This window comes from Mollisia scopiformis (assembly GCF_001500285.1).
Source record: "Mollisia scopiformis unplaced genomic scaffold LY89scaffold_22, whole genome shotgun sequence".
Taxonomy (NCBI): domain Eukaryota; kingdom Fungi; phylum Ascomycota; class Leotiomycetes; order Helotiales; family Mollisiaceae; genus Mollisia; species Mollisia scopiformis.
This window is the reverse complement of record NW_017263602.1, coordinates 661,893-689,508: the sequence shown is the minus strand read 5'-3', so window position 1 is coordinate 689,508 and position 27,616 is coordinate 661,893. Positions and strand designations below refer to the sequence as shown.

The 27,616-nt window shown below is 48.3% G+C and overlaps 8 protein-coding genes across 8 annotated transcripts; 4 read left to right on the top strand and 4 right to left on the bottom strand.

The window, feature by feature from the left end:
- The first annotated feature begins 1,185 nt into the window (after window positions 1-1,185).
- Window positions 1,186-5,189, top strand: LY89DRAFT_220724 (DENN-domain-containing protein). The gene is made up of 3 exons (XM_018205940.1): window positions 1,186-2,148; window positions 2,266-4,569; window positions 4,622-5,189. Exons 1-3 carry the CDS (start codon window positions 1,497-1,499, stop codon window positions 5,005-5,007), a joined length of 3,342 nt encoding a protein of 1,113 aa, XP_018066417.1. The 5' UTR covers window positions 1,186-1,496; the 3' UTR covers window positions 5,008-5,189.
- Window positions 5,190-5,923: 734 nt separating this feature from the next.
- LY89DRAFT_653721 (actin-like protein) lies at window positions 5,924-7,781 on the bottom strand. Its single transcript, XM_018212264.1, has 4 exons — window positions 7,300-7,781; window positions 6,747-7,205; window positions 6,383-6,697; window positions 5,924-6,332 (listed from the first exon to the last, which is right to left on the bottom strand). Exons 1-4 carry the CDS (start codon window positions 7,603-7,605, stop codon window positions 6,270-6,272), a joined length of 1,143 nt encoding a protein of 380 aa, XP_018066416.1. The 5' UTR covers window positions 7,606-7,781; the 3' UTR covers window positions 5,924-6,269.
- A 370-nt stretch (window positions 7,782-8,151) lies between these two features.
- On the bottom strand, window positions 8,152-10,040 carry LY89DRAFT_722437 (IFRD-domain-containing protein). Its single transcript, XM_018218732.1, has 3 exons — window positions 9,434-10,040; window positions 9,106-9,380; window positions 8,152-9,055 (listed from the first exon to the last, which is right to left on the bottom strand). The coding sequence occupies exons 1-3, from the start codon at window positions 9,613-9,615 to the stop codon at window positions 8,187-8,189; spliced, it is 1,326 nt and encodes a 441-aa protein (XP_018066415.1). The 5' UTR covers window positions 9,616-10,040; the 3' UTR covers window positions 8,152-8,186.
- Window positions 10,041-10,234: 194 nt separating this feature from the next.
- Window positions 10,235-13,620, top strand: LY89DRAFT_688532 (uncharacterized protein). The gene is made up of 4 exons (XM_018215726.1): window positions 10,235-10,526; window positions 10,751-10,956; window positions 11,005-11,189; window positions 11,251-13,620. Exons 1-4 carry the CDS (start codon window positions 10,514-10,516, stop codon window positions 13,181-13,183), a joined length of 2,337 nt encoding a protein of 778 aa, XP_018066414.1. The 5' UTR covers window positions 10,235-10,513; the 3' UTR covers window positions 13,184-13,620.
- A 4,233-nt stretch (window positions 13,621-17,853) lies between these two features.
- On the bottom strand, window positions 17,854-20,493 carry LY89DRAFT_673847 (uncharacterized protein; the record flags this gene model as incomplete). The annotated part of the gene is made up of 7 exons (XM_018213394.1): window positions 17,854-17,875; window positions 17,951-18,324; window positions 18,477-18,916; window positions 19,005-19,203; window positions 19,318-19,348; window positions 19,403-19,485; window positions 19,594-20,493. The coding sequence occupies 7 exons, from the start codon at window positions 20,491-20,493 to the stop codon at window positions 17,854-17,856; spliced, it is 2,049 nt and encodes a 682-aa protein (XP_018066413.1).
- Window positions 20,494-22,492: 1,999 nt separating this feature from the next.
- Window positions 22,493-22,936, top strand: LY89DRAFT_673846 (uncharacterized protein; the record flags this gene model as incomplete). Its single annotated transcript, XM_018213393.1, has 1 exon — window positions 22,493-22,936. The coding sequence occupies one exon, from the start codon at window positions 22,493-22,495 to the stop codon at window positions 22,934-22,936; it is 444 nt and encodes a 147-aa protein (XP_018066412.1).
- A 726-nt stretch (window positions 22,937-23,662) lies between these two features.
- LY89DRAFT_722433 (uncharacterized protein) lies at window positions 23,663-24,809 on the top strand (the record flags this gene model as incomplete). The annotated part of the gene is made up of 4 exons (XM_018218731.1): window positions 23,663-23,968; window positions 24,117-24,290; window positions 24,703-24,750; window positions 24,801-24,809. 4 exons carry the CDS (start codon window positions 23,663-23,665, stop codon window positions 24,807-24,809), a joined length of 537 nt encoding a protein of 178 aa, XP_018066411.1.
- Window positions 24,810-25,205: 396 nt separating this feature from the next.
- Window positions 25,206-27,263, bottom strand: LY89DRAFT_220364 (PLC-like phosphodiesterase). The gene is made up of 4 exons (XM_018205938.1): window positions 26,675-27,263; window positions 25,797-26,588; window positions 25,468-25,712; window positions 25,206-25,397 (listed from the first exon to the last, which is right to left on the bottom strand). The coding sequence occupies exons 1-4, from the start codon at window positions 26,949-26,951 to the stop codon at window positions 25,278-25,280; spliced, it is 1,434 nt and encodes a 477-aa protein (XP_018066410.1). The 5' UTR covers window positions 26,952-27,263; the 3' UTR covers window positions 25,206-25,277.
- Window positions 27,264-27,616: the final 353 nt, after the last annotated feature.

Genomic DNA, 27,616 nt, shown 5'->3' with positions numbered 1-27,616 from the left:
AAAAAATAGGAGAGCGGAACGGAAAGGGTAGCTGATTGACGGAACATAAGTTCTATATTTTGTGCAGATATGCCACATGGAGCCCCATGTTTAAGGATATGTACTAAGAATGGCTTGCGTACTGCTTCACATAACGCAGGAGACAAAGCAAACAATGATGTCTTGCTCGGAGGTCGTTTGCTGCAATGTCTTGAGCTCCAATGACGTGCCTCGATGTCCGTCTCGGTTTCCATTGTGGACCGTGACACAGCCCCTGAGGTACCTCCCCGCACGAGCAGCCGTGTATATTCCTTTTCCGACCTTATAGAGAAATATTTTCCTTATGCAGCTAACCGTAAACGGCCGCCTGTGTTGGACTTTGGAGCGGAATGGTCTCTGTGAAACACACCTCTATTCCTGACTTGTCCTGGTTTGGGCTGAAGGATAAGACGATTGCTGTTGGCATCCGCAGGGCCACGCAGAAGACGATCTCTGATTTGTCTCTCGAAATTCAACACGCTGTGGCTAAAGCGCTGGCTAAAGCTCTGGTCCTGCCGATTTGAGGCCATTGCAGCTGTTGGCCGCACACCACACCATGCGTGAAGAAGATATTGCGGCGCGTTATCACTGACTGATGGGATTTGGAAATTGCTGTGAGTTGTGCCTTGCCAGCGTAGCATCAACCCATTCAGCCCAAAACTCTCTCTCTCCCCTTTTTGACGGTCCAGATCAGCATTCTGCCAACATTCGAGATGAGAGGGGTTGCTGCCGCCACTTGTCTTAGCCCGAGATAAAGAAGACGAGAAGCAGCAGAAGGCCGCGGGCACTGATTGATACATGAATTCCCCTCATTGCAATTGACGTTCCGGGACCGACGTCCAAATCTTCCCTCCGGCCGCAGAAAATAGGTATATTTTTATACGGGGTAGTATTGACGGTTCTCTCGCCCGCACAGCTAGGAAGCATCTAACCTTAATCGTACGCGTATCATTCGCGACAATTTTCGTGCACAATACTAAGGGGAAATACCCAGACTCAGTCCACATTCCAAGACACTCACTCGACCGACCGGGACGACCTTGCTCTCGAATTCGAGGTATCGTCTGTCCTTGCTATATCGAGCTGAGTCGAAATTCTGCTGAGCTGTTTGCTCCGCTGCTGCTCTTGTCCGGGGATCGAGATCGACGAGACCCTTCACAGTCCGGCACACCACCACGAGCCAGAAAGTCCCCACAGTCTATCTGCCAGTCGTAAAGATACGACGAACGTTCGCTAGCTTGACCTTGACCCTGAATTGACGCACTCAGACATTGCGCTCTCCTGTCACTCGCAATATCTTCATTCCGCACACCGTACATTCACCTCCACCTCCACCTCCACCAGAGGAGATTTCTCGTCTACCCTCTCACCGAGTGAGTGCTTGCATGACAAGCTTTTCGATGTCACCCTAGGGGTCAACACCTCTTCGACACACGGCAGATCTGCCAGTTGCTTTATACCACAATCTGCTCCATGCCATGGACTCCAACTCGGCTCCTCTAGCGGACTACTTTTGGATCGCGGGGATAGATTCAGTCTCCTACAGTGATCCGGTCTTTGGGCCCTCAAATCCCAGAGACACAGGCATCAATGGCGCTGGCCCACCCTCGCCGTCGGTCGAAACAACGATAGAAGAAGGTAGCGAAGGCGAAGCACCTACTCAACCACCCCCAAGCGGGACGCCACGAGCCACAGCTCGGCACTCCCGCAACAACTCGTGGAACAGATTGAGCAAGACTCCAAACGATACGCGGAACTCGATCCAGACCCTCGACGACCTCGAGCCCACACGGAGTAATAGGAGCAGTATCACGATAAAGGGCCCCACTACAAATGGAGGGGCAGGAGCTTTGGGAGACTTCAATTTTGATGAAGCTCTGGTGAAATTTGCCAATGAGAGGGAGAATTTCCTGGACGATCTGAGCTTCAGTGCTGGGGCACCGGTGCAGAAGCCACCGCCCATGACCAATCACAGAACAGAGAGGATACGTATAGAAGAGGGGGATAGCAATGCTGGAGGGCTTGCGAAGAGGAGCCCTCTGCGAAGTGTTGGAGGAAGCATAAGGCGGCGGATCAGTTTCAGAGACATGAGCAGTGTGAAGAGACAGGTCTCTAGCGTTCAAAGAACCAGTAAGTGAGGGATGATCAGAAGAATCTTTGACTTTTGTTTTGCTGTTATACCCAGCCAACAATGACCTGACAAATGCTCGGATTAATACAGAAATATGCTAACTTTCTTCTTTCCAGCTTCCGTGCGAACTTCGAAACGAATGAGCAATTACAATTCCGTCATTCCACCACCGGAACCCTTAAATGCTGATCCGGAGATGCATCCATTGAAGCGACGCTTTGAACCTGTTCTTCTAGACAGATACCCAGCTAAAGGTGCAACGGACGAGGTCAAGAGAAGAGGAAGATTCCCTGATTACGTACCAATGTTCGCTTTTCCAAACGACGTAAATATAGTCTCTGCGGATGCGAGGCCTCGATCGACCTGGCACGGCTTTGCAATGACTTCGGATGATAACTCGAAAATATATGGAATTACTGTGATAGTCTGGCTGCCATTGAACCAAGATGCGGCTGCCAATGTGGAACGACGATGCGAGCAGTGGAGGCAGAGTCATATGTCGAACGAAGAGCGAGAATTGGCTGCTAGTCTGGGCGAAAGACTTGCTATAGAGCGTGCCAATCTCTCACGGCTGCTCTCGGACCTTCCCAAGGCTGTTTCTGGATCACCTGCTAGAGAGGCCCTGGAGGAGCAAATCAACGCTTTGGAAGAGAAGATTGGTCTGATGGCGGATATGCTACGTCCTGTTCGTCACGGAGCAGCTGCTAAAATCGATGGACTTACTGATGGCGAGACCGGCCTCTGGATACCACGAGCGTATGGAATACTTGGCCGAGATCCCAGTATGGCCAGCTTCTGGAAGGAGTGGTTGAGATCCATTGTTGTTCCCATGCTAGATTCCTCAATTTTCAGGATTCCCCCATCGTCTCCAAAGCTTAAGTGGCAACCATTAGAACGATATGTGGTCAATCTATGCTCCGAAGCATTCAGCCCGATATCTTCAAAAACCCAAGTTGAACTTGCTGTCAGAGAGCTCAGGCTCTTTGCGCGCAAAGAAGCTGCAAATGAGATCCCAGGGTCCCGAAGTACCGACTTGTATGCATTATTCCGGTCTCTCAGCATCCAGAATATAGTGGCTCTCTTTGAGTTCGCACTGTCTGAATCACGGATCATTCTGCTCTCCTCACATACTGCGATGTTGCACCTCGCAAGCAAAGCATTAGCTAGCTTGCTATATCCCCTGAAATGGGCAAGCATTTTCATTCCTGTCTTGCCTGCCCGGTTACTTTCTGCACTTGAAGCACCGTGCCCATATATTGTTGGTGTCGAAAGGAGATACGAGAACCTGGAGTTGCCAGACGATGACTATGTTTTGGTGGACCTGGATCAGGATATTGTAGAGGCTGCAGCAGCAGCGCTCCCTGTGCAATTGCCTCGACAGCAACGGCGGAAACTTGTTTCCCTACTTCAGCTTGCGGCTCCACATCACAACAGATTTGGTGTACACACTGGTCCTCCACCTTACGCTGTAGAAGCTTTCCCTTACCAAGCGTTTTCCTCCGAAAATGAGGCCATCTATACGCAGAACGGTCCGAAGAGCTTACTCGCCAAATATGTAAGCCAGAATTCAGCGACCTTCGGGGAGACGGATTTGGCCTCTGTCAAAACAATTCCAGTTTTCAACGCATTCCTGCAATCGAAAGCCGACCACGCGAGAACTGACAGACCCTCTACAGCCCGATCCAACAAGACTAGCCCTCCAAATTCTGTATCTCCAATATCGGGTAATTTCCCCCCTCTACCTACCACACCTATCTCCCGTAATGATTCTGGGTTTGCCCTCACAGCAACATTAAAGGAAAAGAGATCGGGCCACTTCGACACGTATTCCAGACGCAGTGCTTCCTTCGGCGTAGATCGACAGACTACGCTTCGACGACCAAGCATCCCATTCAGCAATGGCCATTCTGCGAGTCTCTCCACGTCAGCACTCTCGATAGATTCAAAGTCTATATACGGTGGATATGCTCCATCAACCTATGCCGCATCCACACTTGCTGCTTCCACTATCATGCCTAACATGCTCATGGAACCTGTCCGCAACACAGACAATATGGTTTGGGTAGAAGGGCATTGCTTCATACTACACCGTGAAGACACGACTTCTATCTGCTCAATATGTGACGACAAACCTAACGATGACACCATTTACAAATGCACCAGCTGTCCCACAATAGCACACAGTAGATGTCTGCCAACGTGCGCACTTGTGTGTCCTGCGGCATTTCATGCTGATAAAGTCCGTGCTGCATTTGTGCGTTGCTTCGCTAGCCTGTTCTACACATATCGAAAGTATCTGGTGCGGCCTACGAAGGAGCAGAAGAACAGTGGGCAGATTTATGGATTTGACATGAATGGATTCTTGAAGAGTTTGCCACATGAACAGCAAGAGCACGCGGCTATGCTCAAGCAGACTCAAGGTACGTTGTTTTCGAAACGATTCTTGATATGTTCGCTAACAGACCTCTGTAGCCTTTAATGAATTCATCCATGAGCGTGAGACGACACCTGCAGATTCTCCGGCCATCCAGCTTTTTGACAGTATCATTCTTGCCAAGAAGTCACGCGGGCGAGCCTCTTTCTTCGCTTCCAAAGGCTCGAAAGCAGCGTCCTTCTTGGAGGATACGTCAGATCATCTATGGAGGAATGCAGCAGTTCCTGCGCCTCACAGCGCCAAAATTGCACCTGGCGAATATCGGAATGTCGTGTCGAGAATACCCGCACAGCTCGACATTGGTCTGATGAGGGAACCACGGACGATACAAGGCGTTCCTAGAATGGATTTGCCTGGGAAAAGAGTAGGGAGGAAAGCCGTACCGAGTCTACTCAGCGGTAACGCTAACAGAAGGGTCTCGTAAAGCGAGAACACAAATACAAGAATATTTTTAAAACAAGGATAAGAACAAGATGGAGAGAGACCATGAAGTCCACGAAGCAATGTTGTAAGATATCATATCAGCGTCTCATAATCAAAAGCATTCAAGGCAAGGTGTCGGATGGAGTACATAGGTGTTTTTTGGGACGGCAAACACACTGCATAGATAACGGGGCATTTAGGGGTTTGGTAGGCAGCGAGTGTTTTAATTCTGGTAAATCATCATCATCAGTAGATTGCACAAATGAGGAGATGGAATTGAATGATCGGGTATCTTTGCAAGTTTGAGTTCTTGTTTCATTGTTGTAACTGGGGGTAAGGGATTAAGTGAGGTTAAGGCTACTTACTACGCGCTGTTGGCTGTGCTCGAATATTTGTCAATGCTCACAGAGAAGGGAAAGGCATATGAAGCTAATCTATGCCTTGAGTCCCACGACGTATGCTCTATTATACCAGTGACACAAGTTCTCAAGTAAAACACAACATAACCGTCCGCAAAATGAAAGTGAATCCAACTTCACTTTCACCCACAGCCCTCTCCCTCCCCCTCCCCCTCCCCCTTAACTAAACCCTCCTAAGATAACCCCAAATAATCAAAAACCCTCTCATAGCTGATACCCTCCTTCCCTTCCCGTCGCCAAAAACGTGGGGCAAGTCGCACAATTGATACTGCCAAAACTCCCCTCATCTTCCTGACGAATAGGTTTTTACAAAGGCATCTATTGTGATGTGCCCGTAGGTCTTGGCTGCTTGTGGGGAGTTATGAGGGCTGGCCTGGAGGTTAGGGGGTTTGTAAGCGAGGGGAGGGGTAGCAGAGAGAGCAAAAGATGAAAAGACCATTTGAAGTGTGGTATACCTGCTGGATTTTATGATTTACTGGGAGAAAGTAGTCATAGGTAGGTAGGCATTGATGGGTATCATTGATAATCACTCTCTTACACAAATTTTGTACAATACAGATCCCTCCTGCTATCCGTATGGAGCGCTTCCCATACATAGGCTGATACCTACAAAAGAAAGTCCAGATGGCCAAAATGCCGGAGATGAACATTGCTCTATGATGGGGCTAAGCCGTGCATGTTGGGGTCCTGCTGAGTCTGTTGATGCAGGTGTGGGCCAAGGTTGAGAAGTGGAAGATTCTCAGAGTCCAAGAAAGACCTGGAGAAGAGTAATTACCCAGCCTCGATGTCGTGAGAGCCGGCCCAAACTGCCGAGGAATGAGATGTCCATAGAGATTAGGGACACTCATGTAAATTTGGTATGGATGATATCTGGATTCTCATGCCAGTCATCAACGCTCACCCACATCTAGACCATGTTAGCTTTTGTACTCCAAACACAAAACATTAGAGGTATACCTTTCTGAAAGTGCTCAATCCCGCCAGAATACTGCCTCCAATCCAAGTCGAGTACTTCCGCTCTGGTGGTGCAAAGATCTTGATCCTCATATCCTTGACAGCTAATCTTTGGACTTCGTGAAGTAACCTGTCTCCAAAGCCTTTCGTTAATGTGCTGCCTCCAGATAGAACGATGTTGCCAAAGAGCGATTTCCGCAAGTCAAGATCTGTTCTGTTGATGGCATCCACGACGATTTGGTGAATGCCCGGATATTCGAAACCGATGATCTCAGGGTCGAAAAGAATTTCAGGAGCGCGGAAACGTTCTGCACCAATCTGTATTTCGTCAGTACCAAATTCGTTAGGAGTTAATCAAAATTCTCACCTTGATTTTGTTCCCATCTGGTAAAGAATATTCCACCACTTTGCCGTCCATCTTTCCTGCTGATCCAGCCCATTCTTTTTCTTCTTTCTTGGGATCCGACGCCACATAGCTGACTTTCTCCTTGATCATTCTTACTACCTCTTTCTCGGCACTTGTGTGAAAGACGTAGCCTGATTTCCGTAGCAGTAGTTGCATGTATTCTGTGACATCTCGTCCAGCAACGTCTATCCTTCGTATTGAGCTTGGCATAGCGAATCCTTCATAGACTGGCACGGCATGCGAAACTCCATCTCCTGCATCAAGAACGATTCCTGTCGTCCGGCCAGAAGCGTATAACGAGAGCACGGCTTGGATGGATGTGTAGATTGCCGGGACATTGAACGTTTCGAAGAGGATTTGGGCGGCTGTGTCGCGGTTACTTCGTGGGTTGAGAGGTGGCTCTGTTAATAAGACCGGATGCTACAAATGAATGTTAGGTTCCTGTTCTCTTTCATCTCAACTCTTACCAGAGCCCACAACAATAGCTCATCCATGAAGTGAAGAACCAACTTACGTCCTCACTCAACGTCTTGAGCCCCTCTCCATACACCCACTCCCAGATCCTCTCCATATCATCCCAATCTGTCACAATGCCATGTTCCAGCGGATATCTAATCTTCAACAGTCCTCTCAACTCCTGTGCCCTCTGCCCAATAAACACGTCGCCTTCTAATGCGCCAGCCAGCACTCGCAGATGCTTCGGCCGTCCCACAAACGAAGGAAAATAGCATTTCGGTAGATCATCTCCTGCAAACCCTGCGCGTATGGTGCCCGACCCGTTGTCAAGGACTATGGGGGCGTTGTGTAGCGTGTCGGCCATAGTGAATAGAGAGGAAGCCCCTGAAAGAGCTCAGGCGCGTTGGAGGGGAATGGCGGACGGAGAAGCCAGATTTTGTAGAAGGATCTGATGAGGATGGGTGAAGGAAGGCTGATTAGAAATTAGGTGGTCGGATAGGAGTGTGTGTTGTCGTTGAGGTTTCTAGGTTTTGGGAGATGTTCGTTCGCGTCTCCAGAAAAGCTACGCGTACAGGGGTAGCTCGTAGGCGAAACTCTCTCCCTCCTTACCTACCTACCTATGCCTATGTTCACATATGATGCTTTCTTTCATCTACCAGATTCTTCCTTAGCTTTCCAGTATTAAGTGATACTCTGCCCTTGCTACTCAAATGTTGTATACTGCTCGAGAGTCCTATCATTAGAATAGATATTGTATTGTGTGTCTAAATACGAATTCGAAGGATCAAACATAATAGTTCAAGTATCCCACCAAATGCAAGCAAACCATAGCCCGGGTATTTCTGATCTTCAAACAAATAGCAAGACGATTTTCCGTACCAGCGAACGCCAAAGAAAATTCTGTATGCCTCCCGCCTCTGTGAGGAGATTTAAAGACTGTTTCCTCTACTTCTCCGATGTGATCATGATGGGCAGACTGTCGAAGACGACCTCATTCTTCACGTAGTGTTCAACAAAGCCGCCGCCGAGAACTCTTCTCATGGCCTGTAGTCTATGCAACTTCCACCATTTGTCTATTTTCATGCTTCCGGTCTTGTGAATGCGAACGGTCATTCGGGATCCATATCTTCTACCTGTCTCTTTATCGATAGCTTTCTGATATCTCGGTCCTCTTGATGGATGTTCGATTGTGTTTAGGATATCAGCAAAGTTGGTATGTAGAGCTTTGCGATCCTTTTTGGCAATTCGTTTCGAAGATTCGTTAGCGAGCTCTGAAAGCTTGTGCTCGAGTTGGTTCTTCTGTCGATAGACTTCATAGCGTTTAACCATGCTATTGTCGATAGTATATCCTTCCTCGTCCTCCTCATCGCTAGCAGGTCCGTCGTTTGCTTCTCTTGGCGTAAAGCTCTTCTCGTACAGCAAGGCAATATTCTCTCCAGCCGCAACTTGAACGGAAGTATCACTACTGTCTAACTGTTCAACAAAAGCGTCCATGGCTGCTTCTGTCTTGTCTTGTATGTCATCTATCGTTGTTGCAAGGAACCCCCAGGCTTCGCAAGCGGCTGCAACAACTTCTCCACTGTCTCCAGCACCAACTGATTCACCATCTGATTCAACGATTTCAAGAAGGTCGTCCATGATCTCTTCGATTTCGGCATCGGAGGCGCCACCGTATATTGCTGCTGCACTGAGAGTATGAATTGCTACAGCTTTGACGCTGTGGGACTCTGATTCGGTGTATGTGTGTTTGAGCACTTGAAATATCGCATCGTAGACAGTTTCAGAGGGCGCAGTGATGAGTGTGAGTGCAACAGCTGTTCAAAGTTAGTATGATCATCTAGTGGTACCAGTAGAGTTAACCAACCTCTCAACGCCAGGGACGTCTCCTTGTCACTGCTCTCAGATTTGACACTCTTCATCAAAGCAGGGAACAGCTCTGATGTTTTGCCATCAATTTCCTCATATGCATAGTGGCTCATAAGCATATGACTATATTGCGCCAAGCTCAGTTCTCGGCCCTGATTACTGCTTCTCTTCCTGTCTACAATCTCCTCTATGCGATCGCCGAGATCTTGCTTCCATGCTTCTGAGGTATCTTCAGCCACATCTGCGGACAGCATATCATCGATGGAGTTGACACTAAAGGCACCTATTAGTATTCGCCACCTTGAGATTCCAGGGAAGGTATATACCTCCAGTTTGTCGAGTCGCTCAGGTTGCCTTCCTCATCATCAGATGGATTTCTTGAGGCGGTGCGAGAATGGGATCGTGAGTTTGCCGCTGAAGATGTTCGAGACGACGTCGAGAGACGCGACTGTGCTTTCTTCGAAACGGTCTTATGGCTTTCCAAAGCCTGACGACGTAGATCGTGCATTTTGGCTACAGCTGTTTTGCACAGCAATGATGGGACAAAGAAAGTTGAGTTGAGGTGCGAGCGGGGTATTCTTTGATTGCCAGACGGATTTTGTTATTATCGCAAAGGTGGATTGTAAACGATTTGTGGTATTGAAGACAGAAAATCCATGTGTAAATGAGTCATGGGAATATACGTGCTGTTCATACGAGGAGTCCAGATTCGAATTTGTAAGGCGGACGAGAATAGGCAAACAAGTGATAAAGTGGTAAGTTTAAATCAGATTATTTTACGGAGTGAATCTGACCTGGCCTTTGGTCGTCCTCGGATGATCTGCAAAAAGCGGAGTCGGGCCAGAGGCTTAATTCCGAAGCAACGAGCATAATTACGAGTTAATTAGTGTATTTCAACACACGAAAGTCCCAAAAGAGCAGAGTATGAAAATATATCATGCACTCATGTAATAATAATAATAATAATAATAATAATAAGGCTTTCTACAAGTAGAATAATATGAGTCAGTGAATTCGCACAAGTTGGGCTCTAGCACCGGTAGTCCTCGCCCTGCCAAATCGGCGCTAAAACCGCGATAAGAATTAGTGGGACCAGCTGCTGCCTTCCTACATACCCCCTCTTCAACTCTCTCCTTCTAACCAACATCAACACCACTTCGACAAACATCGCAAACTGAAGTTCCCCTCTGCGTGAGCTGTCACGAAGCTCCTCGAGTATCTTCGAGTTTGTCGAGGCCTCGAAGCCAACCTTCGACATCCCCATCGTGTTTCATCGCTCGTATCGCACGTTCACCTTCGATTAACCCTACCCCACCTCGACGACATCGAACTGCATATTTGGCTGGACCAACGCGCAACATCATCCGGCTTCTCGAGAAATCACTTTCGAAGAGTAAAAGATCAACATGGCTACTCAAGGTACGTCTTTTCTCTATCTTGTCTCGAGTTCTTTGAGTAAGGCTGCCAGACCTGGTGATGGCAGCCTGACATCATGACCCGTTGGAACGGGGCGCAAACCCTCGCAGTCATGGATTCGAGGAACACTATCGCAACTGTCCCAACTTCTGCAGAAGTCTCTGTCTCTGTTTCCCTGATTTGTTGTAGCAGGCTGTCCTCTATTTCAACATGCTAACTTGACACAGCCAAGATCACTCTTACTTGCCAGAACGGCAATGTCACCCCCGCCGAGCGTACCCTCATCCTTGAATCCGGCTCTCCTATTGCACCGATCGGAAGAGCTTCCAAAAGCATCAGCAAAGGATTATTCAGTTCTTATGACAATGCGTGGTTCGACAGCCCTGTCATGTCTCGCGACCATGCACAGCTCACAATGAACTCGGAGGATAAGGTAGGTTCTACGGAAGCTCCTGGAATACGATGTGCTAATAATTTCCAGACAATCAACATTCGAGACATTGGCTCTATGCACGGAACATACGTGAACGGTGTTGAACTTGCACGTCATGTGCCATTAACTCTGAACAATGGCGATATTGTCGTCTTTGGTGCTGAGGTCAGACGTGGACCCGAGACTTTCCCTGCATGCAGCTTTCGCATCGCTATCGAGTTTTCTGACAGAATGTAAGTGCCCTACTGCTTATTCTATCGCCTTTAACGCAGGATCTAATATTTGTCATTGTAGGACTACCAACACCTTCTCTGTCCCCGAATCTTCCGACATCGAAGACGCTGATGACGATGCAGAGGACGATGAAGTTAGTGAGGATGACCATGCTCGTAGACAACAGCAATCCAGTAGTGATGGTTGTTCTATCGAGCCTGCGTCTCCACAAGCTCAGAAAATCAACAATGCTATTGATCTGACTCGAGACTCTCCTGAGCCTACATCCAACAGAATCGACCTCACAGGAGAAACACCATCGGAGAAAAACACAGTCGCACAGTCGGCGGCTCGTGCAACTGATACTAATGGACGTGTCAATCTTGTTGGCATTGGTATGTACACTGGATTTGCACCTATCCTTGTCGAGAGTGAGGATGAGCAATTCGAAACTGGATTCACCGAATCTGCAGAGCATTCCGAAGACGGCTCTAGTGATTCCGACGGCTCGGAGGACTCCAACATCTGTATTGACGAGGAAGTTTACAATTCGTCTGGCGATTCAGAAGCCGAGTCGGAAGACATCGTGATGGATGGGCAAAATGACATGGAAAGTGTACATGGCTTCTCCGATATGGACGAAGATGAGGACATTAGTATTGGCAATTTCGCACGCCGCCATACTCGACCTGCACATGACAACCCTACCATCTTGTTGTCAGATATCCGAACTCGAACTCAATTTCCCGAGAGTGTTGCGGATGATGAAGATGAGGACAACGAAAGCGAGTTCGGCCTTTCCGAAGCAGGTGAGGCAGGCCTCAGAGCTCTGATCGATGGTGGTCTCCTGAATGCCCCCACCAACGCTGTATCCGAGCATGACCACGAATCTGAATCCGAAAAGGAGTCTGAAAATGAGTCCGAGGACGAGGAAGAGCCTGCACCCCAACCCGAGCCTGAGACTAGGGCAGAAGTGGTTGTCATACCTTCTGTGAAGGAAAGCGTGCGAGTTCACGCGCCCATATCAACTCCTGAGAGCCTTCCTCCTTTGCAGTTCGCCCGTGAGCATCGATACAGAACTCTGCAGAATTTTACTGGGGACAAGCTCGGTATCTCATATCCCAGCATTCGACAACCTAGTCCATCAGATGCTGCTATGGTAAAGAGCGCCGCTCCTCCACAACAAAGCAAACCACTGTCAGGCGTTTGCGAAATCGGAACTTTTGCCCAAATGTTGGGAGACAAAACGGGGAAGGTTGCCTTTTTCGAAGCCCGAGAGATCAACAAGGCGAAGTTTAATGACGAAACAAAGCCAGTCAGGAGTGGTTTTGCGTCCTTCAAGATATCGCGGAACTCAGGATTCGGCCAATCGTCATCTCTAGCTCCCTCCTTGCCCTCCGAGACTCCTTCTATTCGTCATACGGGCTTTAAATGCGGCACCAACTTGAGCAGAACTTTTGAAGTCGGTCCCAATGCAGAACCTGCTTTCCCAATACGAGAGCCTTGCTCATTCCTAGATGAGCCTGACAAATTTGCAATTCCTGCTCGCACACCTAGCCCGCAGCTCGACATGACAAGTGCGTACAACTTCCATCTTAGCAAGGCTGCTACGACGACCCCTTCACCCTTAAATACCAATCCTCGTGGTATCAAAATTAACGACATCATAGATACATCGGCAACACCTCAACGCTCTTATAGACTCAAGCGCAAAGCTGATGATATATCTGATGTTACCGACGAGGAAATTAGAATTTGGGCCAGAGCTTCTTCCGGATCGAGCGTCACAAAGATCAAGCTTGACAGCATCGTCAAGGAAACTCCTCTAATCGACGAGGCAGCCAATGGTGTGCCACCTCTTGCACCTATTGCAACTCATGTTGTTTCTGAGCCGCGGCCAGCCAAGAGGATGAAGAAGTTTCTTGAGAATGTTGGTTACGCCGCTCTTGGTGGAGTCGCTGTAGGAGCGGGTCTGTTCACGGTTCTCGTTGCAACAGCACCGGACTTCCTGTGATCCCCGATATGATGCCTCAGCTGTTGTCCACCTGGCGCAATTACTTCTTTCGTTTCGGGACTTCATCGGAATACATGTTACGGTTATGGTTGAGGAATCGGAGGTCGTTATGGGGATCGGCGTTTAGGACTAAGGTACTTTGTCAGGCTGGTCATCATTTTTCTCTTCTTGCATTTCGGCGCTTTCAAAGAATGGCGCTAGGGCTAACTGTGTAACTTGGTTGAACGGCCCTGATCTCTGCTGGCTTCCATAGGCTTTTAGTCGCAGCAATAAATACTTTCCTAGATTGTGTCAGTGGTCCCCTGTCTCAAAATCGTACGATCAAAGTAATGGAGACAACCTTGCTGCAACACTGATGTAGCAATCCTCTAGGCTTGCCTAACAAATGTATGGCGGCAGCCCATCTCCTGCAAGGCGGACTGGGGGCAACAGCTGAGGTCTCAACGGTTCCTCCAAAAGGAATCTTCATCACAGCTCGGACTCGTGGCACCAGTTGAACTGACATCGCCCTTCTTCAAAGAGCAAGCAGTCTTGCCGAGTTCCACGGATGGCTGCAGATACATTCAAAAAGATATCCGGTCATATTTCTTCAGCTCCGATGTTATCATTTAAAGTTGTAAGGGGAATCCCCCGAGTTGATGTTGTTACCAGCAGGCACGTGGATATGGGGCTATAATAGTGTCGCCTGTCACTTGCTCACCTGGGCCAAGCGGTTACCTTGCCCGTTACCGGCAAGGAATAAATGGTCTGGCAATTGCCGGGGCGACAAGTGAGACATCAAGCTCGCTGAGGCTCTCTTGTTCTGCATGTTTACGGCTACTTCGGATGTCCCTACAGCTTGACGTTTGATATATCACTTTTACCCCTCGGGAGTGGAGATAATGCACAGGAGCAGTGCTGCACGAGTGTGCGACCTGAGCAGACGCTAGAAGACGCCTCGAACGTGGAACGCCTCAGCGTTGCTTTGCTAAGCCTTGTATGTGCTTTTGTAACACTCGTTCCGAGTTGACTCTCTTGTACTGAGGCTATTTTCAATGTTCAATCACCATACCGAATGGACACAAGCGGTTCTGTGCCCTCAGCTTTGCAGGCGGTGCATCATCGCCGTGGGAGGATTGTCCAGCAAGTTCTCGTGTACTCGGTCTTTTTACTGTCACGCTCGGGGCAAATGTGCCTGGTCTGACGATCAGTGCAGAATGAACTAATTCTTCCTCAAATGGAAAGTCTTCGTTTTAAGTTTGTGAACAACGCATCTCTCAATGAAGGTGTGTCTCCGTTCGCTACTTTTCCATGAAAAGAGTGTACAACATCACTCGCTAAATCTGTACGACTTCATGTCAGCGCCCAACCACTTTGCCTCGACGTTGTCCATACATATGGCTTCCATTCACGGCATCATGCATGTGGCTTGAGACCTCTACCATTCTATTGGCACCTCAAATGGACGTAATGGCGTCCATCCATACAGCTTCAGGATGGTAAGCGGCAGTTCATCTTCGATCGTAGATAGCGTCCCATTACAATCAGACTATGGTACCGATGAATATTCGTATCATCGCGCGGGCAAGAAGGTAAGCCTCTCTTCCCGTCTCTGGACCCCTTCCGTGAACTGACCAATACGGCCGTTTGACGCGCTGCGAATAGTCCTTGAGGAACATGCAGCCGGCTTGCAGTGACGCACGTTCGGCCACTACCGCGCCTTATCTCACCCATATTATCGACTTTGGGACAATGGATCTACGGATTATCTTGCTTTCCGCTCCCTCGGGAATTTAGGTGTCCATAACAGCGGGATGCGGTGGTCCCATCCACAGCTCGACTGTCATATCACCAGACCACTCCAATATCGCTCCTGCATTCGAGCAGCGGGCAGTCCAATCGTACACAATGTCCTTCTTAGGATCCGAGGCGGTGTGAGACCTTTCGCGGACTTTGTTCAGCTCTTGAGCTTGGCTGCCCAATAATGAGGTTAACGATAGTTCGTTGTCGAGTCTGTCCAGGGTGCAAGATTAGGTGCTCCGAGTGAGTGTGGGAGGGTTATGGAGAAGTATAAAGGCAACCGCTTTTCTCGTGGATAAAGAGCGCGTCAGAGAGTTTCATCAGAATTAGAATATCTATCTTCTCAAGTCTCAAGTCAAATCTTACCTTTATATATCTTGTTATTCTTCTCACCACTTCTACGTGAAGGCACAACTCCACATTCAAAGCAAGCACTCTCCACTTTGGCTGCCCATATTTCACGTTTCACATCATATCACCATGAGTTATATGTCAAACTGCGAATGCCTCCAGCATGCATTGTATACAACCTGTGAATATTGTGGTGGCAACCCTCGAAGGTAAGTCTTCGCGAAGAAGCACTTGAAACCTTAATTTCCATGTCCTGTCTATCCAAATGGCTAACATGTGTCTGCAGCGTTGAAACTTGTGGACCATGTCGAGGCTCCGGCTTGATGGGCGTTCCTTGCCCTAACAAGCCCGTTGCTCCCAGAGCCTTTAGTGGTCCTTCATACGGAGGGGGCAACGACAACTCGAGCAGCAAGCATAGCCACGGTAAACATGGGCACGGTAAACATGGTCACGGCTCCAAGGCCAAGAACTAGGGGAACACAAACATATCCACTAGCCACATTGAGATGTTGTTTGAGTAGTCAAGGAGTTTGGGGTAGAAGAGCGGAGTCGTGTAGCGGGGAGTTTCGATACCAGTGTTGGGAGGCATTCTTTCTTTCATTCCTTGATTTACTTGGCTTTTTCTTGAGTTTTGCTTCACTCTAAATTCTCACGTGTTTTTCAAAACAAGCTTATTAGAGCATCATGATCTCGGGATCTTTGGACATTGGGCAGCATCAGAATTTCAGGGGAACAGGTTATCACGAGATCTGTCAGACTGTTGGCAGCCATGGGCAGTTCTATTCTCGTCAATCGCTTCTTTTCTACCTTTCTAGGGTTTTGGTAACACGCAAAGTTCAGTACCTATCTATCAAGCAAGCAACAATATATTCTTATCTCCACACACTTAACAGGCACAGATTACCAATCTCATACACTCGAATATGCATCATGCACCGAACAATCCCATGTTCTTCTTCTCGGGCCCCTGTTTTTGTCTGCGTCTCCACTTCCCTGCTTTTGAGACTTGCATCCCATCTCTCCTTTTATTCGGCGACACACAAGACATGCACGTGCATCTCCTTCCGCGCTGCTCTCCGCACTGCAGATTCTTAGACACCAGCATGGCGACCCCGTAACACAGAGTTACAACGCTGACGCTGGATTGAAATTCCCGTCTGCAGCTAGATGGTGTTTCCTTCACACTACCACCCTAGCGGGACTGAAAACCCTTTCCTTCCCCTGGTGTTGCCGCGACTGCCTTATCACGTATGATATGATATCACACACTCCCTTCCCTCCCCCTCCCAGCGGAAGTTCTCTATCAGTCTCATTGCCCGCCTGACACCTCTTTCACGGCTTCTGATTCGTTTCCACGGGCCTGAAGGTATCACAACGTCCGTTTTCAACAACGGTACCGAGGAGAACGCATTTGCTGGCGTGAAGATCACTTTTCTTTCAGCGGTGTCATTGGATAGGTATTATCTTCACGACGGGTTGACTTTCTATGTTTTCTCTGCTATGAGCTGTTGTGGTACGTAGCACATTGCTATTTTCCCTGATGAGATTCGGCACGTCTGAATATCCCTCTTTTTTCTTTTCTTTCTCCGCGAGATGGCAGGAAACGTGAAGATGACCGATCGAGGACCCAGTACGGGATATTTACTAAGATGTTGTGGAACGGTGGTGGGCGGTCACTGACGAGTTTCTTGCAGCTTCAGCGTCCGGGGTCGACGACTATCGTGACCTCTTTGCTAAGTGGGGGTGCAGACGAGAGAGGAATATGGACTTGGGACTCGGTATAAAGAAGGTGACACGGCGACAAAGCCGATTAGAAGCGTTCTTGAAATAGTGGTTGCTTTACGTTTGCTGATCACCGACGAGGAGAAGGGAGATTACGGAATGTAACGGTACCGCTTTGGATTCACGTCAAACAGTACACGTGCTTCCATTATCGGCAAGCCGAGATCTATTGCGTGCTCGGAAGAGCAAAGAGCGAGGAATTGGCGAGAGAACAAGCGGTTAATCGTTCCATGCAATAGGGGGACTGATCAACTTCGAGCTCGCTCACCGCAACAGCGGAAGGGATATCTCCAACATCGTGCATTGCTTCAATGGAATAGAACCTAGATTCTTGACTGTGTCATGACAGCTTCCAACCCACGATAACGAGGATCGCCCCGAGCCGTATTTCACATGAGACACCATTCCGATTCAGACCTGGACCATGCCGCTTGACAAGGCTCTCTCCTTCCATGTTCCAACTCTTCAGCCGTCCATGGAGAAGTAGGAAATCTGTGGAAAGTCGTTCCTTCTCGTATCACACTGACAAGAATGAGGTATTCAGCGAAGATGGTTCCGCTTCCTTCTCGTTCGATGGAGACCAAAGCAGCTCTAGACCCGTCGAATAGCCACGTTGGCTCTGCTTGACGTGGGGGTACTCTGTTTTTTATCAGCATGGGATCCGGGCTATCCGAACGCTCAAATAGATCGAGTGATCATTATCGTGGGATTGGGCATCAAAACAGGATGAGATGTTTTGTTTATTGCATCGTGTCGAGTCAAGTGACTCTGAGAACGACTCTGGAATAATCAAAAGCAATCTTCCGTTTTCAAACAGAAATGTTTTGATATTTTGAGCAGGAATGAACGGCTTACTCAATAACGAGAGCCAAGTTGGCTCTCGAGTGAAGCTCCAAACCTTCCCAAGGAGGGTTGCTTCTGACCGGGCTTTTCTTAATGTAGTATTTGTTCCCATCCAGAAGGAACTGGACAACCGCCGCGGTGATCTTGTTCAGAAGGGGCGTGATGGTAAAACAAGAATACGCTGGAAGTTTGATGCGAAATCCTTCATCGGTGACAGTTCCTCTTTCATTCATTCGTATCCCAACCTTCTGGCACGGGAGGAGCGATGAAGGAGCCCATCGATATCCCTTCTGTCGGAGTCGGGATCCAGGTACGAACAGGATCGAGATTGGCATTTGGTCTTTGTGTAATTTCCAGAAGATCTTCATCCGGTCAGGAATTGGAGCCTAAGTCGTTGTCAGCTTTGACCAAGAATATTTTTCAATTTGCCACTTTTGTTCAGCCGCTTTGTGCGTGAATGTTCGCTATACGAGGTTGAACAAGAGCTCAGCCGCTGCAAGGACAGACGACTGTTATGGCAGGTGGGGAATGGGCATACCTCCATTAATGCCTTCATGTCGAAATTCATCAGAATGGCTCCGCAGATCGGCTCGTCAGACTCCACCGTTACAGCACGATCGCTGATCAACAGTTTCCACAGGTAATCAATCAAGTCGACGCCTTGCATATTACCATACAGATGGAACGTCGTATCGCAGTCCCAGCCCACGGTATTGAAGTAATTCAAACCAAGGTCGTTCCTTCGTGCCATCCAATTCAGCGACGAAGTCTCGAGCATGCGGCAACGCTCTTTGAATTGGAAGATCAACCTTTTTCCTAAAACGGCTTCTTGGAGCGTCCAGAGACGGCGGATCCAGCGTGAGCAGCGGATCCGCATGTTGAGCTCTTCGTACGTTGCTTCGGCTATGGCGGCCATGAGTTCGGCGTCGAAGACCAGGACTCTTTCTGCGTTTGCGTAGACGTCGCGCATTTGAAGTACTGTGGATTCTCAGTTTGATTCGATGTCTTCAAACGCGAAGAAAGTATGAAGAGGCCGATTGTTGTGTATTAGGTACGATTTACTTACTTGCTCTAGCGTAGATATGTACTGGACTACGAGGCACGCAAAGTGTGTCCATCCAGAAAAATACTCGATTGTCATTCTTTGCATATCTATACCACTTGACGTTCTCAGGATCGGGAAATTTCAGCTTAAAGTCTGGCATTTCGTAGCTGGCTGCAATGGAAGCAACGAGCTTTTGCACACGACAAAGTGGCAGAGAGTTCTAGCAGGAGAGATCAGCTAAGTATCCTCTTCCTCTGCAAGCCTTTGATCAAGTATCCTCTCTCGTTTTAATCGTCGAGGAATATGAATGGTTCTCGTTCGAAGAATAACTCACCGAGTCAGGATTACCCCACCCATCAGTCCATCTACACGGTACTTTAGCAAGAGAAGACTATACGGTATGTCGAAATGCTGCTTACACATGAGACATGGCTGTATACTCCAACCCTGGCTCAGACGATGATGAGATGACATCTAAAGTAGGGACTCCGTTTTCTTCCACCTGGCCACATTAGTATCTTGATTCCAATGCCGTCCGCCACAACTCAATGCTATGCAACGGGCTATACAAAGTGTTCAAAACGGAGTGAGAAGTCAAAGGTCTACGTACTAATCGCAAGATAGGTATTTCATGTTCATTAATAATGGCATGCAGTTTTGTGTGATCCACAGTCAAAATTTGGCATTGGCAATTTTCTGTCTCATGGCCGAGCTTCAACGACCTAAGTTGTGCAATACCCTGACAGTCCTTATCATCTTTGCTACAACAACTATGGTCCAACTTTCTCAACGGAGGACCAAGCAAGCTGGCGTAATACTGGCCAACGACATTGCTGTGAGAACGAATCTGCTCAATAACAATGGGGCACCAGCCTTGCTTGACCATACGATCAGTAAGGAAAGGACTACGTGTGATCCGGAAGTGCAAGCCTCTCTCCCACGGTATATCATTTCTATACGCAAGCTGGCCCGCCGATTTACTCATCAATAGCTGAGTTACGCCTACTTGCAAAGTGATTGCAAGGAATTGAATGCTCAATGAGACTTCTGGCGGTAGAGGATTGGCAGGTAGTCTAGACAATTGCTCCCAGACATGATATTCAAGACTGAGACAATCAGCAACCCTCTGATTTCGTTTCTTGATAAATTCCGCAGTGTAGTAAGGAAGCGCCTTTTCAATCTCGATTTGCTGGCGAACAAGATACAGGAGGCCAGGAAGCTTCTGCGCCGTGATCCACTCTCGCCCTGCATCATCAGTGCGTACAAAGTCTCCCCTCTGTATTTCTATACCGAGCAACTCGTGCATGAATCCAAAGTACAACCAATCTTGAAGGAAAGATGCAACTGCTTCGGTCGAGCGGCCTTGAAGATCGCCTTGGAGCAAGCGATCAAGGTCGAAACCTCTTCGGGTAGGATAAGAAGCAAATTCCAGTCCGTCATACTCGGTCTCTCCAATGAACGGGACAGAGATGGGTTCGTATGCCTTTGTGACTGGTGGTAGGTGTTCCATCTCTAGCACTGCGAGTATCAAGTGATTCTGAGCCAGTCAATAAAGCTCAGCTACTAAGCTGATCGCTTGTGACGGATGATCAGTACTAGTATATCCTCAATAGGGACAATAAATCGACGCTCAACGTCCAACTGAGCCTTGGCTGAAAGCACGACGTACCGATACCGGTACGCGCCGAAGAAGCGAATCTGCAAGGCGGTCTGGGACCAATGAGAAGGAACCACGAGGGGATGCGAGGTTACGCAGCCGCTGCTGCCAGACGAGAACGTTCCTCCATCTCCTTCTCGTGTCTGTACAACTTTGTATCAGGGCTTCATATTTAAAGTCGGAGATGCCGACGGTTATCCACGTTGAGATGTTTCAGAGGAATGTGTGATTGTTACTGCGACTCTCGGCATGGGAAGGACGCAATTGTCACTTGAAAGCACAGTGAGTGGCTTTGCACGAGGGCGAAGCCACTCTTGTCTTTGTCAATTCTTTCCCATGACTCTCTCTAGCAACGAATATCGCTTTGTTAACTTGCGACACCGCCGCTTCACAGTCTGGCTTCAGCTTTGTCTTTGCGTCGACGCTGTGTCTCCTGTGACCAAGTTCCAAGGTTCCTCGAATAGGTAAGTGTGAGCGAAGAATCGAAGGACTTCCTCATCCGCTCTTCAGCCTTCATCTCGCTCAATCAGCCGCTTCTTGTACGACAACCTCATGACCTTACAGTACTACTCGATTAGAGCGAGCGGAAGGACGGCATCGAAAAGGGTCGCTCACCGCCGATGCGCGACATCGAACTTGACTTTAGAGACCTCGTTGCTGAATGCGGGGAAGCTCTTGGCCGATCGAAGGGCGTTGACACTTTTACCTCAAGCCTCTCTGGCCCTCGGCCAAGAAGATGCATGCAGCACGACTCAAAGCATCATCGAAGATCTGAATCTCATCAACTCGACCGATTGGCAATGAACAGAGCGCAGTACCAATATCCACGTCACGATGAATTTTCCGGATATTGAAAAACTCAAGACAGAAAAAGAAAAACCTGCCGAAATCTCTTCAGCGCTTCATGCTTGCTGGTGGGCTGGGCAAAGCACCATAGCACCAACAAACCCGCCGAGCTTCCCCAGAAAATTACATCATGCTAAAAGCTTGCTAGCTTGTTCCACGGATACAGGCGGATGTTCCAGAACAAGCAAAAGTCAGCTGGTACCTGAAAATCAAAAACTATTTTTAAGCCGCGAAGACTTTTCACTGGTTTGTGGGCCGAAAGATGGAGAAGAGGCGAGGCGAGACAGGGAGAGCACCGAGTACCGACCACGATTCAGTGCCGGGAATGCATGACAGACAGCAACATGGTTCTGGTTTTGGGATGTGTAAAGATCCAATGTCCCTGAGAAAGAATCTGAGATCCAACTGGGCGCCTCCTGACGTGATGCGAATCTCGACATCTGCAGGCCAGATGAGGTTTTGGGCCATTTGTTGGAGCACGTTCGCCCCCTTGGAACCCGGATGTTTCAATGAGTAATGCCATGGAATGGAGTATCCTGACCAGCACGAAAAGTTCTCACCGCAAGGACCGCCAGGAATCACGAACATGCCAGAAGCGCTGACGAAAGCCCGAAACGACCACTGGCACATCCAGTCATCAATTTCCTGGGGGTAATGGATTCAAGCCTACCACTACTCGTGACCGAGCTGTGACTAATGGTAATCCAATCACAGCACCCCCTACTCGGCACGACCACCGTTAGTGCCTGGGTGCTACGAGGCTGTTCCTCTAACTGCAAAGTCTCTCACGAAGTGTTGTGCAAAGACTTTCTCCTGATGACACGATTAAGAGGGGAAGGCAAACAAGGTATAAGAAATGAGCCTTCCACCAAAACTTGCTATTCTCCATCACATACTACTCATCATCAAGCAATAACATCACAGCTTTCTTCTCTCCGTCACAGACCTTTCTTGCTACTTTGTCATACCTCTTATCCGCAATATCAAAGTCAACTCCCTCGCTAAAATGCCATCTCAATACCAAGTCACCGAGCCTCACCCAACCGTCTCAGGATGGACTCACTCTGGACGAGGAGGAATGGGCAACACTTTCAAGGCCCCCAAGACCTCTAACGGCAGCACTGCTAAAGGCCCAGCATCTCTCTTCGAGCACGGCCTCCCAGCATCTTCTTCATCCAAGTTCAGCTCCGGACGGGGCGGTGCTGGTAACATCCACGCACCAAGTGAGCGAGCCATCTTCTCCTTCGACGAAGAGCTCGAGCGTGAAACCACCCGCGAGCAAAGAGCAAAGCAAGGATCCGCATGGCACGTCGGACGAGGAGGAGCTGGAAACTGGGCTTCTGAGCGACCATCCTCAGGTCGCAAGGACTCGACCAGCTCGGGCGACAGCAACGGCAGTGTAAGACCTGGCTTCTTTGGCCGTCTCAGCTCTACTTTCGAACGACACTAAACTCTTGGATAGCCTCGTCATTGAACGGCTCTCTCGAGACACACACACATCTTCTTTATTGTCATCGGCTCAGTAATTCACGGCGTTCCACGGCGTTCCACGGCGGCGGCGGTATCATTGAGCGGATATGGTGCATCTTATCTCATCTCATGAACACGGCCTATTATTCATTCCTCTTTCCATCATCACGGCGGCGCAACTCGAAACTCATAAAAAAGCGGCTGGCATGCATGCATTCAACGGCGTTTCAATCCCTCCTCGGTGGAGATCTTGATTTTTACTTCATTATTGTTATCCTGCAACGGGGAGGATTTATTAGGAAACAGGTGGTGGAAGGGAAAAAAGTTTGGGACCTCAGGATGCACGTCTCTCTGGCTGGTAGATTCTGGAGATCTGAACTCGTCTTGGTGATTTTTTATTTATGATGCTCTTGAGAGGCTTTGTCTTAGCGACACAGCAGCGAGCGATGGATGTATACCCAACTACTACTACCCTTTTTTGAGAATATATATACCCGGCGACTTTGTGGTCTTGGTCTTGTATGCATTGATTGTACTGTATTGGTATAGCGATAGCTAGCTAGGTATCTACTTAATATGAGAATTCATATCATATCAGATCTACAATATTGATTTCTAGATGACTGGTGAAATGATTTACGTTGCTTTGCAGCCATCAAGGTTATCCATCGCGGTCGCTTTTTAACGAAAAGCAAGACTCACATCGATGAATTCGCAGAGACCGCAACTTCAGACTCCGAGGAAAAGGACTCCTTCTTGCGACGTGCAACAGGAGGTGCTTTGTACGACGGTGTGGTGTATTGAGTGGTGGAAAGGAGGGTGGCTGGAGAGAGGTGAGGCACTATGTCGTAAGAGAAATTGGGAGGTGTGCGGGGTTGGGTTGGGTGATGGGAATCGAGACAAGAGGAAGGAAATAAGGAAAAGAGAGAGAAGGAAAAGGGGGGGTATTATGGAGGGAAATGAAGGACTGGAGGGGTGGGTATTGAAGAAAAGAAAGAAAGAAAGACTGGAGGTAGGGAATTTGATGAGGTGAGTGAGAGGGTTGATGGATGAGGTGGTAGGTGGTGTGAGGTTGGAAAGAAGAGGAGGGCTTTAGTGCTGTTTTTGAAGCACAAAATGAATTGAGTAATTTCTTTCTGGTTTGGGTTATTGGTGTATAGGAAGAAAAAGAAGCAGGATTGACGTGGTCAAGATTGGATATTTGGATTCCTTCCCGGGGAGAATGGAGGCTCGTCTGCTGGTTTTGCGTAGAGTGGATTTGCGAAAGTGAGATGATTGAGAGACAGGAGGTTGATTTCGAGATACGAGTGAAGTATGATGAGAACGATACCTTGGTAAGTTCTTAGAGGACGAAATTTGCTTTGCACTGGACAAACACTTTTCTTTGAAGAATGTGGAAGTGAAAGCAAGACTTGATAGCCGGAACCTCTTTTGCTCTTTGTGACCAAAAGGAGCAGAGGAGGAGGATCGGCTATTATTGCTGAGTTCTATTTATCTTCTCCTCTTTTTGACTGGGTGGGCCAAGATTGGTCTTGTAGTATCTATTCTTCGCCAGTTTACTGGCGTTTGGATAGCTGTGAAACGGGGAGGGGGAAGGGGGGAGAAGAGGATGAGGATGATGAGTATGAGAATGATTGTGAGGATGAAGAGGGGAGAAGAAGAGGAGGAGGATGAGGAGGAGGACTGAAGGGTGCGATGTGCAACAAATCTTTTTTTCAATGACTGGACTTGTACTAGACATTATAGGATGATGGTAAGGATAAGGACGAGGATGAGGAGGAGGAGGGCAAAAAGGTGCTTGCGATATGCAACAAAAGAAATCCCAATGTCTGGACTTGTACCAGACATTCTAGGATGAGGATAAGGAGGAGGACGAATAAAAAAAATTGCGATGTGCAACAAAAGAAACCCCAATGTCTGGATTTATACTAGATATTCCAAAATGAGGATAAGGATGAAGATGAGCAGGAAAATGAAAGGTTGCGATGTGCAACCAAAAAAATCTCAATGTTTGGACTTGGACTAGATATTCTAAGATGATGGTAAGGATGAGGAGGAGGAGGAGAAAATTTAAAGGGTGCGATGTGCAACAAAAAAATCTTAATGTCCGGCCATTCATAGGATATTTGCAGGATGTTTGTAGAAATATATATTTCCCACGATCCAACACGCATTGAAAGTAAACCCTCAAGTCCCACAGAATTGCAAGTCTAAAGTAGCAGTCATATTGCATACATTCATCATCCTACATATATACAATCCCCTTTCCTGAACGCCACGCAAATGCTGCCTACCATCTACTCCATCCCTGAAACAATCAATCACATCAACAACCAAGCAACACTAACAACACAAACCCCTACAACAAAGAAACTCCTCCCCACAACCTCATTCAAACTCGTCCCCGCACTCGTCACTAACCCACAACACTGTCTATTATACTGCATCAAAAGCCCATCATTAGCCTTTTTCCCATGCCTCATTCCCCAACAGGAGCCGATAAGAACTTACAGTAACATTATTCATCCTGGCCTGAACCTCAAACACCGTCCCATTACCCACATTATAGTAATCCACATTCAAAAACTTAGGCGGGTAATCCCACGTGTTGTTGCAGGAGTCGGCGTTCAGGCCTAGGGACCCGAATTGGATGGTGCTGGCGTTGTTGGTTACGTTTAGGAGCGGGCGGTTGGGGACCAGGAGGGAGTTGCCTAGCAGGGAGATTTCGTAGTTGAGGTTGTGGTTTGTCATATATACTTTTTGGGGGGGGGTTTTGTTAGTTTGAGTTTTGAAGATTTTGGGGGAGTCGAGTCCCAGTGGGAAGGGGATAGGGGACTTACGTCGATCTTTTGCGTCTGCGGTAGATAGATCGGGTGGGCGTTGAGCATCACATGGAAACGACCGGTTCGTGGGATCAAAAGGCGTCTCCCACATCTGGGAGAACTCATCTAGGATCCAGGGAACGGCTGTTTGGTTCGCTTGGTAGTCCATGAAGATTACGACTCGTTTGCCGGTTAGGATCATGGATGCGAGGGTGGGCCAATCGTTGATACCCATGGGGATCTTGGGCGGGACGTAAGCGTAGTTTTGGATGCCGGACATTTCGATGTAGGGCGTGTAGAGTTCGACGTTGGAGTAGTTGCCGTTTCCGAGGAGGATGGTGACCACGTCGTAGGGGTGCGATTCTACCCAGGTTGTGACGGTGGTCAGGTAGTCTTGGATGGGACCGGCGTCGAGGACGTCGCAGGAGGTGTGGCAGAAATGGGGAGTGTTGTTCGCCCATTGCATCTGTGCTTGAAGTAATCGGATGCCGTCGTTTAGTTGTGTGGTTACGGGTAGTTCTTGGTTGGCGGCTGCATTGTCGACTTTCACGAAGGGAGAGTTGTGTGCTGAGACTTCGGTTATGTTGCCGTACTTTCGCTCACAGAATTCGGGATAGTTGTTGCAAGGTGTGGTGTTGGTGGGTTCGACGGAGGAGGACGTAGATGATGCGGTTGAGTTGGATGTTCCATTGAGGGAGGTTGTGGAACTTGGTCGGCCTGAAAGGAGGATTTGTGAGTTGGTGGAAGTGGATTGAGTTCCTGAGGTGTTGCTGGCCATTAATGATGCAAATTCAAATAATGTTGTTGATCCTAATTCCTCGAGTTAGTATGTTTTGTTCAACTAAGCCAGTACAATATCCTAAGAATAATAAAAGTGCAAGACATATCCCACTGACCTAAAGTAGTCGTCCTAGTTGATCCTCCGCTTGTTACTTTGCTAACAACAGCTTCTGTACTGATAGCAGAAGAACTCCGCGAGGAAGAGGCAGTAGACTCGGTCAACGTTGAGCTATAACTGATATAATCTCCAGTTGGAGTAGCCGCCTCTGACACACCAGACAATACTGTCACATCCCCATTCACATCGGAACTGGAACTAGAACTCGAGCTCGATTGCGCATTTGCCGCAAGAGCAAAGAAGCAGCCATAAGGAAGAACCCGTGAGAATAGCATAATTGCGGATGGTGCCCCTATTCCTCCAACAACCCGCGATTGTTTAAATGAACGTCTTCAAAGTCGATGCCCAAAAGGTTCCTCGAGATACAGAGGGGAATGGCTCAACAATAATATCTCCCGAGTCTCCACATGCTTGGTCGACGTCAACTCCAGCTAGACCTTAGCTTAAGATGTTTTGTTGTATTATTTTCGTCGTCACAGAAGAAAAGTGGAAATATTGCACAATGACGTCTTGAGTGTGTATGCCGGGAGACTCGGCAGCACCACGAATCAATGCACCAGCGGCACTAAACTTTGTCTCCCCGAGATCTAGATCGTGGAAACGGTTCCGTCTACCCAGAATGGTGGTACTGTGAATGAAAGTAGAGAGGGGTCTAGAAAGGACGGGAGAAGAGTTTTAGAGATGGAATCAAAAATGTCTTCAGATGCCAATGCTTGAGAGCACAAGGGACAAGCTCTTAGAAGCTCAGACCCCGTCATCAAGGAGGCTGAGTCGAGTCTTTGCCCTGGAAACAAGAGCCGGGACAGCTGAGAGGCGCTGTAAATGGACAAACTTCTGCCCAAGGAACGTCCAGTCTCCACTTGTAGCGCTGGCAAAGAAGACTCGTGTGCATCCGTCTCATGGATGTTTCAACACATGTTTGTAGGGCCTTTGCTGTTCT